The following is a 16,102-nucleotide window of genomic DNA, read 5'->3' as shown; positions in this document are numbered from 1 at the left end:
AGTGGTGAGTGAGTAGTTGAGTGGAGTGTGAGTGTGAGGAGTGTAGTGAGTGTGAGTGAGGTGAGTGTGAGTGTGAGTGGAGGTGAGGTGAGTGTGAGGTGAGGTGAGGTGAGTGTGTGAGTGTGAGTGTGAGTGTGAGTGTGAGTGTGAGTGTGAGTGTGAGTGTGAGTGTGAGTGTGAGTGTGAGTGTGTGTGTTTTAAACTCAGCCCGCCACACAGTGACCCAAAAAGTATTTGCATCAACAGATCAAACCAAATACATTCATTAAAAATTACAAAGTAATGCTGGAATATCTATCCCGTCACACTGACAATGGAATATTCTGCAGCTGTTACATCTCTTTAGATTCCCCTTCTCCTCCTCTCCTCCTCTCCCTTATGGATGTGTGTCAGGGATAGAGGCCCAAAGAGACCTGTCTGTCACATCAACTGTCAAAGTGTCTAGTCTGAGCTGGATCGCTGGATCCTTGCCTCAGTCTTTTCACTGACTCGGTTGAATAAAGAATAAATGGAGCCACATTCAGAATGAACGCTTCCCATCTTTACTAGTCCGTGTACAATGGAGCTTCCACAATAGCTTTAGGTGATGGTGATGGAACTCCATGAGAGTGAGGCCCCAGACTAGACCGCCCACTTGCCTAGGAGCTCTACCCAGGAAAAGAGAGGGTTGAGGGGGCTAGGCTGTCAGGTCTTCCCCTGCTGAGGATCCAGGGGTGGAGAACAGAGGGGGTGTTCTGTTGGCTAAACAAGGGCCTCCTCAGGACTCGGGTGCATGTCACCCAACACCAGTGGGATTATAGTGAGAAGCCAGTAAAGCTACACTGAGCCGCTCTTTCCTGCCTCTGTCGTTAGAGCGCTGGCCGTATGGCAACCTGGGAGGTTCAAAATAAATCTGCTTCCAATAACAGATAAGGTATGACGGAAAGCAGCTCAATGAGCTTTTGGATTTTATATTAGGCAGCTGTGGAAAAAAAAATCACAGACATACTCTGTGTGTCCCTTAGATTGGCCTAACATGTTGCGGGCTGAGTTTAAAAAGCACACACAATTATTGTTAACAAATGTAAACATATACAGTACACACAGAGAGATAAAAAAAGATAAACATGTTTGCTCTCCTCACAGGAAAATAGGCCGGCGATGTGAAAGAGCCTCAAAGCACCTCTTTACAGGCCCGTTTCCCTGGTGACAAAACCCCAGCACCACTTTCTCTCTCACCGCTCTGTCATAATGACAGACATTTTTCTTTTCTTTTGTCACCATTTCTTTGTCTTCTCTCTCTCTGTTTCTTTTATTCTTTCATTTGGTAGCCAATTCTCGCTCGCCGTACCACCGGGTCATTTTGTTCACGTTAAGAGTGGGAGGAAGGAGGAGAGAGAAAAGAGGGAGAGGAGGAGAGAGAGAGTGAATGGGAGAGTGGGTACCTCCAGGGATGGGTTATTACTTTTAAATGATCCCCCTGTCGCCCTCCCTCCATCGCTCTCTAGAAGGATGTATAAAAAGGTTATTATGTTTCCTTTTGAAATGGCACTCGCTCTGTCTGTGCCTTTCATGTTCAAATGGAATTACCTCTCTCTGCCTCCCTCTCCTTCCTCGTTCTCTCTTTCTCACCACCTGCTCCTTCTCGCTTCCCATCTTCCTCTCCCTCTTTTTTATTCTTCCTCCCCTCTCCCCTGTTTTTCACCACCTTGGATCCATAATGCAAATATCCCTCTTCATTCGTTTTTGTTTCTCTTTCTCCCTCAACCTCTCCCATACCCCTTATCACCTTTTTCTTTCATCCTCTTTTCCCGCTCTCTCTCTCCCCGTCATCCTCATTTGATGAGTTCTCACATTGACGATATGTTTCTCTTTCTGTGTGTGTCTATTTCACTCTCAGCATTGTATTTTTATTGACTGCACTATGCTTGTTTCAATATCAAAACAATCTCTCTCTCTGTCTTCCGCTTCATCCTTCAATCTCCCTCTTTCAGAAAGGGGAGGAGGCAAGCCCCCTGTTGCTGGAGGACGGGCGGGAGCAGCTGATGTTCGAGGTGCCCCTGAACGACACGGGCTCGGCCGGCCTGGGCATCAGCCTCAAGGGCAACAAGTCCCGGGAGAAGGGCGAGGATCTGGGCATCTTCATCAAGTCCATCATTCACGGAGGAGCCGCCTACAAGGTACAGAAGCAGGAATGAACTATCTGATGAGCTGTTTTGCTTCCGTCTTTTTTCTATCTCACTGTTTCCTTTCTCTCGGTCGATCTCCCTTTCTCTGTTGTCTGTCTTTTCTTTTTTCCAATTCTCGCTCAGCCTGCTCTCTATCTCTTTCTGTCTCTATCTCCACCCTGGTTCCCTTTCTACTGTGTCTCTTTCCTTATTTCTTCCACTCTCTGTGCCATCTATTTTTCTCTTTACTCTGAAAACCCCAACACTCAGCAGTCCTGCCCACATCTGTTTCAGTTCCCCTGACCTCTGACCCCTGGTGACCCCATTAACCTCGCCCCTCTGGCAGTGTGCTCAGACTTTTGCCAAAGCGGGACCCCCCACCCCCCCGGGTGGATCGGAGTGGGGGCCCTTTCTAGAATCTTCGACTGAAGGCCACACTCCATCTCTGTAGTGCCACTTGGAGTAGATAGATACTCTCTGAACTCCCCTGGTTCCCATCTCTTTAGCTAGATCAGATGAAAGCAGCTGGGCAGGTGTTGTGTCCCTGTGTAGATAAGGCCTGCACTGGGAACAGGGCGATGAGGTACTTGAGCAATACTAGTACATCAGAGCTTCGGTGGAAGCCTCAAACTGGACTTATGAACTCTTCTCTCAGAGGTATTTGGTATTTATTAGGATCCCCATTAGCTGCTGCAAAAGCAGCAGCTATACTCTTTCTGCGGTCCACATGAAGCATGACATAATACATAGTACAGAACATTATTAATCAAGGACAGAACTACATCAATTTAAAACATCACACATAGCCTACATCTCAGTACATACACACAATATCTAGGTCTAATACATAATACAGTCCAAATTACTATATAATATATCAAATGGCTGTGTGTCTTCACAGTCCCCTTTGTCCAGTAAGGTGTTCTTTTATACGTTTTTTAAATCTGGTTTTATTGCTAGCTTGACTTACCTTGGGTGGCAGAGAGTTCCATGTAGTCATCGCTCTATTTAATACTTTCTTTTTCCCAGCCTCTGTTCTGGACCTGGGGACTGTGAAGAGAACTCTGGTTGCATGTCTTGTGTTGTACCGATGAGTGTCCGAACTGTGTACCAACTGCTTGAACAGACAGTTCGGTACCTTCAACACATCGATACCTCGCACAAAGACCGATATTGATGCTGTCTATCTCTCATCAACTTTGAGCCAGGAGAGATTGACCTGCATGTTACTGATACTTGCCCTCCGTGTACATCTAAATGCGATACGTGCTGCTTTGTTCTGGAGCAACTGCAATTTACCTATGTCCCTCTTTGCCGCACATGACCACACATCTGGGCAGTAGTCCAGGTGCGACTAAACTAGGGCCTGTAGGACCTGTCTGGTCGACTGACATGTCAAGAAGGCAGAGCAACGCCCTATCATGGACAGACCTCTTCCCATTTTAGCAACCCATTGAGTCTATATGTTTTGACCATGACAGCTTGACCATCACTCCCTCTATCTTCCATCTCCTCTTCTGGTTGCCTTCTCAAAGTGTTTCAGTCCAACCCTTTTCCAAAAACAAGAAACAGGGAAGAAGGGAGATTGAGAGACCGAGAGAGATAAAAAATACAAACTTGGAGCGAGAGAAAGTTGATGAGACATTTATAGCATAAATTGAAAGTGCATGTGTGTGTGGTGTGGGGGGCTGAGGTGTGTGTGTGTCTCTGCTTGTGTGTCTGTGTGTGTTGCCTGTGTCGCAGGCTCCCTCCCTGCGCTGTGTGTGTGTGAATGCTAATTAAAAACTCTAAAGAGGCTAGCTAATGAGCGTGTGCAGGGAGGGCTGAGACGCTCGGTCTGTCCCCAGAGTCTCTCTCTCTGGCTGTCACATAGTCTCTCTACAGGCAGCCAAGGGAGGAGAAGCCACAGCCTCACACTGAAACTGGGACCTAACCCAATTCTGACAGTGTGTGTGTGTGTGTTTGTTTGTGTGTGTGTGTGTGTAGGGGGGGGGGCACGACTTCCTTGTGCAAAGTCCTCACAAGGACAGTAAAACAAGGAAAACAAGTGTGGACATTTTGCCGGTCCCCACAAGGAAAAAGATTCTCTCTGTGTGTGTGTGCGCGTGTGGGCTTCTGCTTGCCCGTACGTGTTACTTGGTGTGTGTGTGCGTGCTTGCTTGCATGTCTTCGGAATTGTGTGTGTGTGATCTGATAGGATCAGAAGGTTTTCGGCGGTGTGAGAGGTCAGAGCCTGGCGGGGGCTGCTTAATGACTGAGGTCAGAGGTCAGTGGTGACTAATGGCTTGATGGGGCTGGTGGCACTGGGGAATCTTTAGTACCTCTGGCCATGTCTCTGTATGTCTGTCTGTCGGTCTCTGTCTCTCTCTCACTCTCTCTCTCGCTTTCTCTTTCTTTCTCTTTTCTACAGGTGTGACTTGGTCTGTAGTAGCTGCTACATTAACATTCTCTCTCCCTCTCTCTCCACCTCCTTGTCTCGCTCTCCTTCTCCTTTCTCTCCCTCTATCAATGTTCCTACCCCTCTCTTTCTCTCTCACTGCTCTCCCCCACCTCTACTATTTCCCACCCACTCCCCTCTCCAGGACGGCCGCCTGCGGGTCAACGACCAGCTGATTGCAGTGAACGGCGAGGCGCTGCTGGGCCGCTCCAACCACGCCGCCATGGAGACCCTACGCCACTCCATGTCCTGGGAGGGCAATGCCCGCGGCACCATCCAATTGGTGCTCCTCCGCCCCGCCGCCTCATCTGGCTCCGCCCACAACACCACTGCCAATGCCCAGGTACGCTACGAACGGGACAACGAGCACCGCGGTTCACTACTTCGCCGGCGAGCGTCTGACCCAAGGGGTCTCCGATACAGGCACAGATATATGCAGGGGTCAGCGCAAAGCTATACACTTAGTGATACACACAGGTACACAATGCAAGGGAACTTGCATAGTCAAACACTCGGTAACAGACACGGACACACGCAAGGCGCAGCACACAGCGAGGTACAGAGCAACACACACAGATACTCTGAAGGCCGGGCACAGGTATACACACAGAGGCACACACACAGCTACACGGATGACAACATACAGAGACACACACTCGGCAATGTGCCACACAGCCACACAACAGGCAATGTACAGAGCAACACAGACAGGTCTAGGTCCTTAGACGGCCATGTCCACAGATACACGCAGGAAGGCACACGCAGTCACACACCTGACAACATACACAGGGACACGCGCAGTCACACACCTAACAATTTACACAGACCTATATGCAGCCACACACCCGACAAACTATACATTCACACAAGAAGCCAAACACCTGACAACATATACAGTCACACACACAGCCACACACACGACAACATACACAGCTGCACACACAACAACCCACGCAGCCAAACAACCGACAACATACACAGCCACACAAACCGTTACACACACAGTCAAACGCATGACAACACACGTAGTCACAAACCCGACAACATACACATCAGCAACACACATGCATATGCAGAGAGCATAAGGGCGCTGACAGGGGCAATGTACGGTGACCTACACAGACATGACAAAACACACAACCACTTTGACATAAACAGAAACACTCCCCGATCCAACTACACACACAACCAGGACCTGATGCGACATCACCACCACAGGCTCTCGGAAGGACCCTGAGAGAACACACACACACGTTTGTGCGTATATTTATATATATGTGTGTGTATGTGTGTGTGTATGCATTTATTGATAAGTGTGTATTTATGTGAGAGTGTGTGCAGCATGAACTCTTTCCCCTGCCCAAAACTATTCCCTCTTCCCACAATGATCGTCTTCATACAGACAATGACTATTAACCACAAACCCGCTGTGACTAAAACTCAGGAGAAAAATAATGTATCTGCACTACTTATAAATAATGACTGAATTGCGTATTAATTATCATTATTAAGAAGTTACCACTAATTTAGCTGACAATAGTTTTAACTCACAAAAACTGGTGTTTCACTGTCTCTCTTCTAATCTTTGTCTGCAATGCTATTGACAATCTGGGAATATTGCCAATATCCCCGAACTGCTTTTTATACCTATCCTGTTCCTTGTGTTTACTAACTTATTTACTTTCATTATTTTAGTGTTGTTCACTTATCACCAGACCTGTCACTCAATGTTGTGTTTTTAATCTCACAAAAGTCCTTTGTTGAATAAAGTATTCCTAAAGCATTACTCTTGCATGCTGTCTGTCTGTTTCACTGTGGTGGTGTGGTGATTCCTTGCTTTCCACTGGCTAGTACTCCCGTCCTCTCTTTTCCTGATGTTTACAGTGTATTCAGAAAGTATTTTTCCACATTTTGTTACGTTACAGCCTTATTCTAAAATGGATTAAATAGTGTTTTTTTTCACTCATCAATCTACACACGATACCCCATAATGACAAAGCAAAAAAAACGGATATATCACCTTTACATAAGTATTCAGACCCTTTACTCAGTACTTTCTTGAAGCACCTTTGGCAGTGATTACAGCCTCGAGTCTTCTTGGGTATGACGCTACAAGCTTGGCACACCTGTATTTGGGGAGTTTCTCCCATTCTTCTTTGCAGATCCTCTTAAGCTCTGTCAGGTTGGATGGGGAGCGTCGCTGCACATCTATTTTCAGGTCTCTCCAGAGATGTTTGATCGGGTTCAAGTCCGGGCTCTGGCTGGGCCACTCAAGGACATTCAGAGACTTGTCCCGAAGCCACTCCTGCGTTGTCCTGTTGGAAGGTGAACCTTTGCCCCAGTCTGAAGTACTGAGCGCTCTGGAGCAGGTTTTCATCAAGGATCTCTCTGTACTTTGCTCCGTTCATCTTTCCCTTGATCCTGACTAGTCTCCCAGTCCCACAGCATGATGCTGCCATCACCATGCTTCACCGTAGGGATGGTGCCAGGTTTCCTCCAGACATGATGCTTAGCATTCAGGCCAAAGGGTTCAATCTTTTCATCAGACCAGAGAATCTTGGTTCTCATGGTCTGAGAGTCCTTTAGGTGTCTTTTGGCAAACTCCAAGCGGGCTGTCATTTGCCTTTTACTGAGGAGTGGCTTCCGTCTGGCCACTCTACCTAAAGGCCTGATTTGTTGGAGTGCTGCGGAGATGGCTGTCCTTCTGGAAGGTTCTCCCATCTCCACAGAGGAACTGGAGCTCTGTCAGAGTGACCATCTGATTCTTGGTCACCTCCCTGACCAAGGCCCTTCTCCCCTGATTGCTCAGTTTGGCCAGGCGGCCAGCTGTAGGAATGAGTCTAGGTGGTTCCAAACTTCTTCCATTTAAGAATGATGGAGGCCACTGTGTTCTTGGGGACATTCAATGATGCAGAAATGTTTTGTTATTCGTTCCCAGATCTGTTCCTCGACACAATCCTGTCTCGGAGCTCTACGGACAGTTCTTTCGACCTCATGGCTTGGTTTTTGTCTCATAGCAAGGGTCTGAATACTTATGTAAATAAGGTATTTCTGTTTTTTATTTTTTATAAATTTGCAAAAATGTATAAAAATGATTGTTTGTAGATTGAATCAATTTTTGAATAAGGCTGTAACGTAACAAAATGTGGAAAAAGTCAAGGTGTCTGAATACTTTCCAAATGCACTGTATACACCTCTCGATCTTTCTTTGGAATTGTTATCTTTCAGTCTCTTTCTTTCTTGGGGCTTATTCTTTCTCTCTCTTCGCTGGGTATTGTCCCTATCCCCCATACTGACCCCTAACAAACAGTCGAGTGGCTCATTCACTCTCAAATTAAGAGGCCAAAGAAATGTGGAAAACCAATTTCCCCTTAGGGTTGATCAAGTTTTCTACTACAGTAGATTTTACTGCACTATCCTCATTCTATAAATATATGCACTTCAGAATTCCACAGTCAGAAAAGGAAAAGCATTATATAAACTGCTATAGCAATATGACAGCAAAGCAGACATGATATGCAGACAGACTACCATACTTAGTTGTTTTTTTGCACTACTACCAATTATTTACAAGGCTTTGTTACTGATTTGTACTCATTCTCAGATAATAAAGACGTGAAACGTTTGTGATGTTCCCTAGTGGACAGCTGCATCTTGGGTAATCACAACAGCCATTCAGAACCATTGTGAACCGTGACAGGGTATCTATAAGTGAAAAAAGAAACCGTTACGGTCAGTGTTAATGTCTGATGGGAGGGTAGAATGGAGGGGCAGAGTGGAGAATGAGATGATACAGCAGGGGGTTATGGGATTAAATGGGTGTGACCAATGACCCTCCCCTTTTGTGTCCTCCTGTCTGTCTCTCCTTGGCCACACCCCTTCTGGATGTCAGGCCTGAGGAAAGGGCAGTGGTGTGGTCTTAGGAAATTGGCAAGGGAAATTGTGTGTGTTGGTGCACGATATCCCCACCCCACACCCTTCCAAACCGGCAGGAAAATACCTTGACTGCGTGTGTGTGTGTGTGTGTGTGTGTGTGTGTGTGTGTGTGCTCCCTCAGAGCCTGTAGGAAAATGTGTTAACTGCCCGTGCAGTTCTCACTACATATCTCGGTAGGCTATATTCACTCAGCAATCCACACACACACACACACACACATCTAATCTTATCAAACCACGAGACCCCGTGATGAAAGACCAAAGCCTTGAGGGTAGCTCCAGGACCCCCACCTCTCTCTCTAACCCTACCCAACTCAGAGGAGGTGGTGGTGGGGGAAACAGTGTGTGTTTGGTGGGGCGTTCTTCCATAGCCTCATTGTGTTGACCAGCAGGTTGTTTTTGTTCTGTGGATTAAGATGTGAGCTCCTCTCTGGCTGCTTTGATGGCTTTGCCTGGCTGTCAAAGACCGATGAGACAGATGGGTGGATGGATGGAACGGTACCGTGTGTGTGTGAGCCATTCTGACAGACTAAGATGTGTGTGACAGTAATACATGTAAAGAGCCGTGGTTGCCACTAATGATACCATTGGGAACATGTGTGTGTGACTGCACGCAGGAACAAAAGCACCACGGACACCCCCCAAAGCCTAACTCACACACTGTGCTACCGAACGCACACAATGAAAATCCCCTTTGATATGAGGATGATGGCATAATGAAAGGAGTTATAACATAGAGACGGTGAGCGCGTTACGCCACTACTGCTCATTACGTATAATGTGACAATGATGCAAAGCCCATAGCCACACACCCACAGAGTTACAGAGAGACGGGGTGTGGGGGATTTTGCATCTATCCATTTATTTGTATGCACGTGTGTGTGTGTGTGTGTGCCTGCCTGTGTGTGTGTGTGTGTGTGACAGCTGTACATCTAACCACACATCGCTCTCAAAGGAGATTATTTTATCTACAGTACATCTCACTCTGCCACCAGCTCTCTCTATCTCTCTGTTTGCGTCTCAAATGGCATCCTATTCCCTACATAGTGCACTACTTTTGACCAGGTCCCATAGGGTGCCATTTGGGATGCAGCTTCTATCTGCGTCTCCATCTGCTCCTCTGTGGCGGTGGAGGCTGTCCGATAACACGCCTGTCATCAGCATGAGGGATTAACGTAATTACACTATTTACAAGCCTCAACCAAACAGCGAGTCTGTGGTGCAGCAGCTATTGTCCTCTTACTGATGAAACACACTCAAACACAATGTAAGCCAATGGGAAGATTTCTGTTATGATTTCAATATGAAATTGGTAGAGTTCGTACAGTGCATTAGGTAGAGTTTGTGTACAGTGCGTTGATACTGTACAATCGCCGCTTAGACACTGATACTATATCCATGTGAGCCAGTGCATGCTACCGCCAGATAAGCTTGAAAATCGATAGACTCAACAAGCAATTTGATTACTTCCTGTGACTCCCATGAGCATGAGGAAGATTCAGACTGAAGTCAATGGAAGAGTGGCACATTGTTATTTACTCGCATGTTGAGTGTCTAGGTTTTCAAGCTTCTCTGATGCTAGCCCACTTTGGTTCGAACGGAAATAGAATGATAGCGGGTAAGCGGCTACTGTGTCTCCCATAACGGTAGTTATAGATATAGTACTCTGATACTCAAAGATATTGTATGATTGCAATTTGCAAGTACACTTCTACAAAACATATGTGTGTCTATACAATGTACTTATTGTCCCAATAACTGTTCAATTAAGAAGCACGTATGTACATTTTTCTCACTCAATGATTTTATGTCCAGTGTCATCCTTCTCATATTTTACATGTACCTCTCACCTGAAAACACTTTCAGTGTCCATCTAATGTAGGAAAAACTGGGCCATTCCATGTCAAGTGCTCAGGGAAAACTTTAGGCCCTAATGCAATGCATTGACCTCTGCTCCTCTCCTCTCCCCCTGGCTGTGACAGGAGAGCCAGGAGGTGGCTAGCCCCCAGAGCCACCAGGTCCCAGACGGCCCTTCCGGACCCCCGGCTCCAGCTACAGCCCCGGAGTCCCACCGCCACAGCAACGGCCCCAGCCCACAGCTGCCCAGCCAGCCGCCCATGGTCCCGAACAACATCTACTATAGCTTTAGAGGTGAGAGGACACAGTAGGGCCTGAACTGGAGAAGAGATGGACACACTCATATACACACACACACACACACGCAAAGATGCACACACACACACTCCACTGTTAAGAAAGCTTGCCATGAAACAAAAACTGTGTACAGCGACTTTATCAAAGCAGTTATATACACTGAACAAAAATATAAACGCAACATGTAAAGTGTTGGTCCCATGTTTCATGAGCTGAAATAAAACATCCCAGATATTTTCCATATGCACAAAAAGCTTATTTCTTTCTAATTTTTTGCTCAAATTTGTTTGTATCCCTGTTAGTGAGCATTTCTTCTTTTGCCAAAATAATCCATCCACCTGACAGGTGTGGCATATCAAGAATTTGGCAGGAGTGTATTTCCAACCGGCCTCCCAACCGCAGACCACATGTATGGCGTCGTGTGGGTGAGCGGTTTCCTGATGTCAACATTGTGAACAGAGTGCCCCATAGTGGCGGTTGGTTTATGGTATCGGCAGGCATAAGCTACGGACAACAAACACAATTTCATTTTGAATGCACAGAGATACCGTGACGAGATCCTGAGGCCCATTGTCATGCCATTCATCCGCCACCATTACCTCATGTTTCAGCATGATAATGCAAGGCCCATGTCACAAGGATCTGTACACAATTCTTGGAAGCTGTAAATGTCCCAGTTCTTCCATGGCCTGCATACTCACCAGACATTGAGCATGTTTGGGATGATCTGGATCGACGTGTACAGCAGCGTGTTCCAGTTCCCGCCAATATCCAGCAACTTCACACAGCCATTGAAGAGGAGTGAGACAACATTCCACAGGCCACAATCAACAGCCTGATCAACTCTATGCGAAGGAGATGACTCTCTGCATGAGGCAAGCGGTGGTCACCAGATACTGACTGTTTTTCTGATCCATGCCCCTACTTTTTTTAAAAGTCATCTGTGACCAACAGATGCATATCTGTATTCCCAGTTGTGTGGAATCCATAGATAAGGGCCTAATGAATTTATTTCAATTGAGTGATTTCCTTATGTGAACTGTAACTCAGTAAAATCTTTGAAATTGTTGCATGTTGGGTTTATATTTTGGTTTAGTGTGTGTATATATATATATCATCATAACTTTCAACCACCCCATCTCCTCACGACCAACCACATACTACAGACATTATGCCTGCTGTTTGCAAATGTACCATGTCCCACCTATTCCAACGCACTCCATTTCACTTCACTTTCATACTTAACTTCATCTGCACCTATTTATGGCGAGGGGGGGACTCATTAGCCGTGTTTTTCCCAGTACGTATCTCCCTCGCTTTCATGTGCAAAGTTCTGACCTTGGAATCGTTATGCTGATGAAATGGCTTCTAAGTGGGCCAGATTTGCATACGGACTATTGTGCGAGCAGCAGAAGAGAGGACTACAAACTTTTACATTCATTCTTTGGCTTTTTTTTTTTACCTCCCCCGGAGATTGCAGGAAGCCCACTCAAAGCCAGTGCTTTCAGATAAAACAGAAAAATAAAGGTTGGGCATAGAAATACAGTAGTTACTGTTTGCTGTGGCAGTGTAGGAGGTATTGTCATGTGTAGTAGTACCTAGTGGAAATGCTCACAACATTATATGGGCTTAGCTTTATCCACTGATATTCACGTACTGCTCAATTTGACACAATTCCTACATGCCGCTGTAGCTTGTCTGTCTCCTACTCTAACAGACTTAGGCAGGTGTTTGTGTGCTGTGTTTGTGTGTGTGTGTGTTCTGTACATGTTTCGTGATGCGTACAGAGTTGACCTTGCCAAGCTACATGAAGTATCGATCCATCATCCAAGGAGAATCAGTTACATTAATTTCCATTGTGTGTGTGTATGTGCGTGCGTGCACTCAGTTGAATATCCATCCCTCAATACTGTTTAGCTCCGTCAGATGATTGAGTGTGTGTAGGTCTACTGCATCACTCTCCTAGGCAGGCAGTCTCACAGACAACTAGCATTGGCACAGCTTCTAACGCGATGGCTGTATACCAAATGGCACCCATAGGGCTCAGAAGTAGTGCACTATATAGGAAATAGGGTGCCATTTGGGACAGATCCCATGCCTCCTGTCTCAGTGGCCCTTCATAAAAAGTGATGACTGCTTTAGCTCCAGCCAGAGGAAGATATATTTTTCCTCTTATAACAGGACTGTCACTTTTGGCAAGTGTGATCCTGCATTGACATGGCATAGACCTCATCCATGTGTCTGAGATGTAATGTGTGCTTGACACAGTGGTAGTAGAGTAGAAGAGACCTGTCAGCACTGATCTAGGTTCAGCTGAAACCACCCTCAATCCTAACCGTAGTCTTTAGGGTGATAAACTCAAAACTGACCTTAGATCAGTGTTCATGAAACACTCCAGCCTACTCTATTAAAAGGCGTTGGTCACTGGTGGAATTTCTGATTGATGTGTGGCTGTCTGTGCTGTTTGTCCCTATCCTCTCCCCGTCTAGCTCCTCCCACTAGTGGTGGCCATGCCCATTACAAAGAAGAGGAGGAGATGGAGGAGGATTTCCCCTCGCCACCTTCGACTGGCGCCGTGGAGGAGATGAACGCCAAACTCCAAAACACAACACACCCTCACCGGAGGTAATCACACTGTGGCCCCGTTTGAATTCCAGACCAGGTCAAAAGTAGTGCACTACATAGGGAATAGATTGCCATTTGGGACGCATTCCTTATAAAGTTCCTTTAAAATTAGACATGGGTCATATTCATTAGTGCACACCGTAGCAAAACTTTCTGCAATGGAAAACGAAAACAAAGGTTTCTTATTGGACAAAGGTAGGTCCAAGGTAAGTCCCTCCCTGCTTTGGCCCATATGCTTCCGTTTGGTTCCTAGTGAATACGACCATGATTAGATAGGTGAATGCAAGGGTTCCACCACGTACTGTAGCTTTCACCTGTCCAGTCTTTTCAAATCAGTGATCTATGATTCAGCTTAGATCATGACACAACTAGGTTATACACTGAGTATACAAAACATTAAGAACACCTGCGCTTTCCATGACAGACTGACCAGGTGAATCCAGGTGAAAGCTATGTTCCCTTATTGATGTCACTTGTTAAATCCACTTCGCTCAGTGTAGATGAAGGGGAGGACACCGGTTAAAGAAGGAATTTTAAGTCTTGAGACAATTAAGGCATGGATTGTGTATGTGTGCCATTCAGAGGTGCCTTTGAATGGAGTATGGTAGTAGGTGCCAGGCGCACCGGTTTGTGTCAAGAACTGCAATGCTGCAGGGTTTTTCATGCTCAACAGTTACCCGTGTGTATCAAGAATGATCCACCACCCAAAGGACAGCCAGCCAACATTGGAGTCAACGTGGGCCAGCATTCCTTTGGAACGCTTTTGACACCTTGTAAGAGTCCATTCCCCAACGAATTGAGGCTGTTCTGAGTGCAAAAGGGCATGGTGCAACTCAATATTAGGAATGTGTTCCTAATGTTTGGAATAGTCAGTGTATTTAGCTTATGCTGTTGAACGGTGATATACGGGATCATATAACTCCCGAGTGGCGCAGTGGTCTAAGGCACTGCATCGCAGTGCTAGCTGTGCCACTAGAGATCCCGGTTCGAATCCAGGCTCTGTCGTGGCCGGCCGCGACCGGGAGACCCATGGGGCGGCGCACAATTGGCCCAGCGTCGTCCAGGGTAGGGGAGGGAATGGCCGTCAGGGATGTAGCTCAGTTGGTAGAGCATGGCGTTTCCAACGCCAGGGTTGTGGGTTCGATTCCCACGGGGGGCCAGTATGAAAAATAAAACAATGTATGCACTCACTAACTGTAAGTCGCTCTGGATAAGAGCGTCTGCTAAATGACTAAAATGTAAAATGTAAATATTTAGAGTTGTCATTATACCAGTATATCTTTTTTCTTGGGGAACAAAACAAATGTTGTAAACACACTCAAAAGTCACATTTGTTGTCACCCAAAGCCATGTTTGTTTTTCCCAAGCTAGTTCACTATCATTATGGATAATCATGAATTAATTATGAATAATGTTGAGTGAGAAAGTTAGAGGAACAAAGATTATAATCCCAAAATGGGGGGGGAGGTATGATCTTTGTTATTGGTGAATTTGTCCAAATACTTATGACACCTTCAAATGGGGGGGATAAGAACATAAGGTACATTCATTATAAATGGGAAAACAGATCTGTATGAAAATACCCTCAAATAAAAAATGACATTCTGTACTTCCGCCTCGTATACTGTAAAACATTTGACCTCAAATCCAAAATGCTGGAGTATAGAGCCAAATTAAAAGTTTCAGCTTCACTGTCCAACACAATTATTACATAGCTCAGGTTGAAGTTATATCTTGATTACATGTAAAATATTATTTAATATATTGGCACATGTGTAACATTTTAAAGAATGCTTGGAAATATGTTTCCCCTATATACATTAAGGTGGCTCACTGCTGCATAATTCTTGCCACTGCTGCAAAAAATATGATGTAAATGTTAATTTTTGCCAAGACACGCTTTTAAATGGACAGTCGTTGGCGAGAAACAGCTAGCATGTTATTGCTCTAACGCTAGTAGCAATGCACCCCCCCCATCCCCCCCTCCCCCTACCCTTGCCACCACTGCTGGAAAATAAAAAGCACTGAAAGTATATTTACATAAAATAGAGTTAAACATTAAAATAGGACAGAACAAAAGTACAGGCTACAACGTCAGTAGTGTTGATTATAAATCTGTGTTTTATTTTCTCAGTGAGTGGAACAAGGCCCCCTATATTCCTGAGGGTCCCCTTCACCCAGACACACAGACAGCACAGCAACCCAGACAGACGGACAACCCTCGGACAAGGAACTCTAAGAGCATGGACCTGGGTGAGCACACACATGCACACAGCGTTGCATGCACTCACACACAGTCCGATATGGAGTGATTTCAGTGCCAACAGAAATTGTATTTGAATTCCATAGTTTTGAATTGGTATTAAGATATTGAATTGGAATATTTCTTGTTTTATTCGTAATGCACAAATTGAATCATGTAATTCATAAATTCAATATTGTATTTCATGATTTGAAACTGAATTGAATGAATATCAATAACATTTATATATTCAATTTCAGTATGGTAGATATTGCTTTCATTATCTGTGTTTCAAGTGTACAAACTATATATAATTTCAAGTTTACCAAAGTTTCATACAGTGCCTTGCAAACGTATTCAGACCCCTTAGATTTCTTCACATTTTATACACATTTTACTATATATATATATATATATATAACACATACAGTGGGGAGAACAAGTATTTGATACACTGCCGATTTTGCAGGTTTTCCTACTTACAAAGCATGTAGAGGTCTGTAATTTTTATCATAGGTACACTTCAACTGTGAGAGACGGAATCTAAAACAAAAATCCAGAA

The 16,102-nt window shown here is 45.3% G+C and overlaps 1 protein-coding gene and 1 non-coding gene across 5 annotated transcripts in view; both read left to right on the top strand.

Annotated features, from left to right (window-relative positions):
- LOC121545198 (partitioning defective 3 homolog B) overlaps window positions 1-16,102 on the top strand; it is a 219,767-nt gene that overhangs the window by 102,090 nt on the left and 101,575 nt on the right. For all 4 annotated transcript variants that reach the window (XM_041855667.2, XM_041855666.2, XM_045216430.1 and 1 more), the window contains 5 exons: window positions 1,974-2,159; window positions 4,730-4,927; window positions 10,502-10,670; window positions 13,163-13,298; window positions 15,433-15,551. In XM_041855667.2, the coding sequence (XP_041711601.2) occupies window positions 1,974-2,159; window positions 4,730-4,927; window positions 10,502-10,670; window positions 13,163-13,298; window positions 15,433-15,551 (808 nt within the window). The remainder of the gene's footprint in view (window positions 1-1,973; window positions 2,160-4,729; window positions 4,928-10,501; window positions 10,671-13,162; window positions 13,299-15,432; window positions 15,552-16,102) is intronic.
- On the top strand, window positions 14,378-14,458 carry trnag-ucc. Its single transcript has one exon. It is a non-coding gene; the product is annotated as a tRNA-Gly (tRNA).

This window comes from Coregonus clupeaformis, unplaced genomic scaffold (assembly GCF_020615455.1).
Source record: "Coregonus clupeaformis isolate EN_2021a unplaced genomic scaffold, ASM2061545v1 scaf0708, whole genome shotgun sequence".
NCBI lineage: Eukaryota > Metazoa > Chordata > Actinopteri > Salmoniformes > Salmonidae > Coregonus > Coregonus clupeaformis.
The sequence above is the reverse complement of the archived record's forward strand: the minus strand, read 5'-3'. Positions and strand labels throughout refer to the sequence as shown.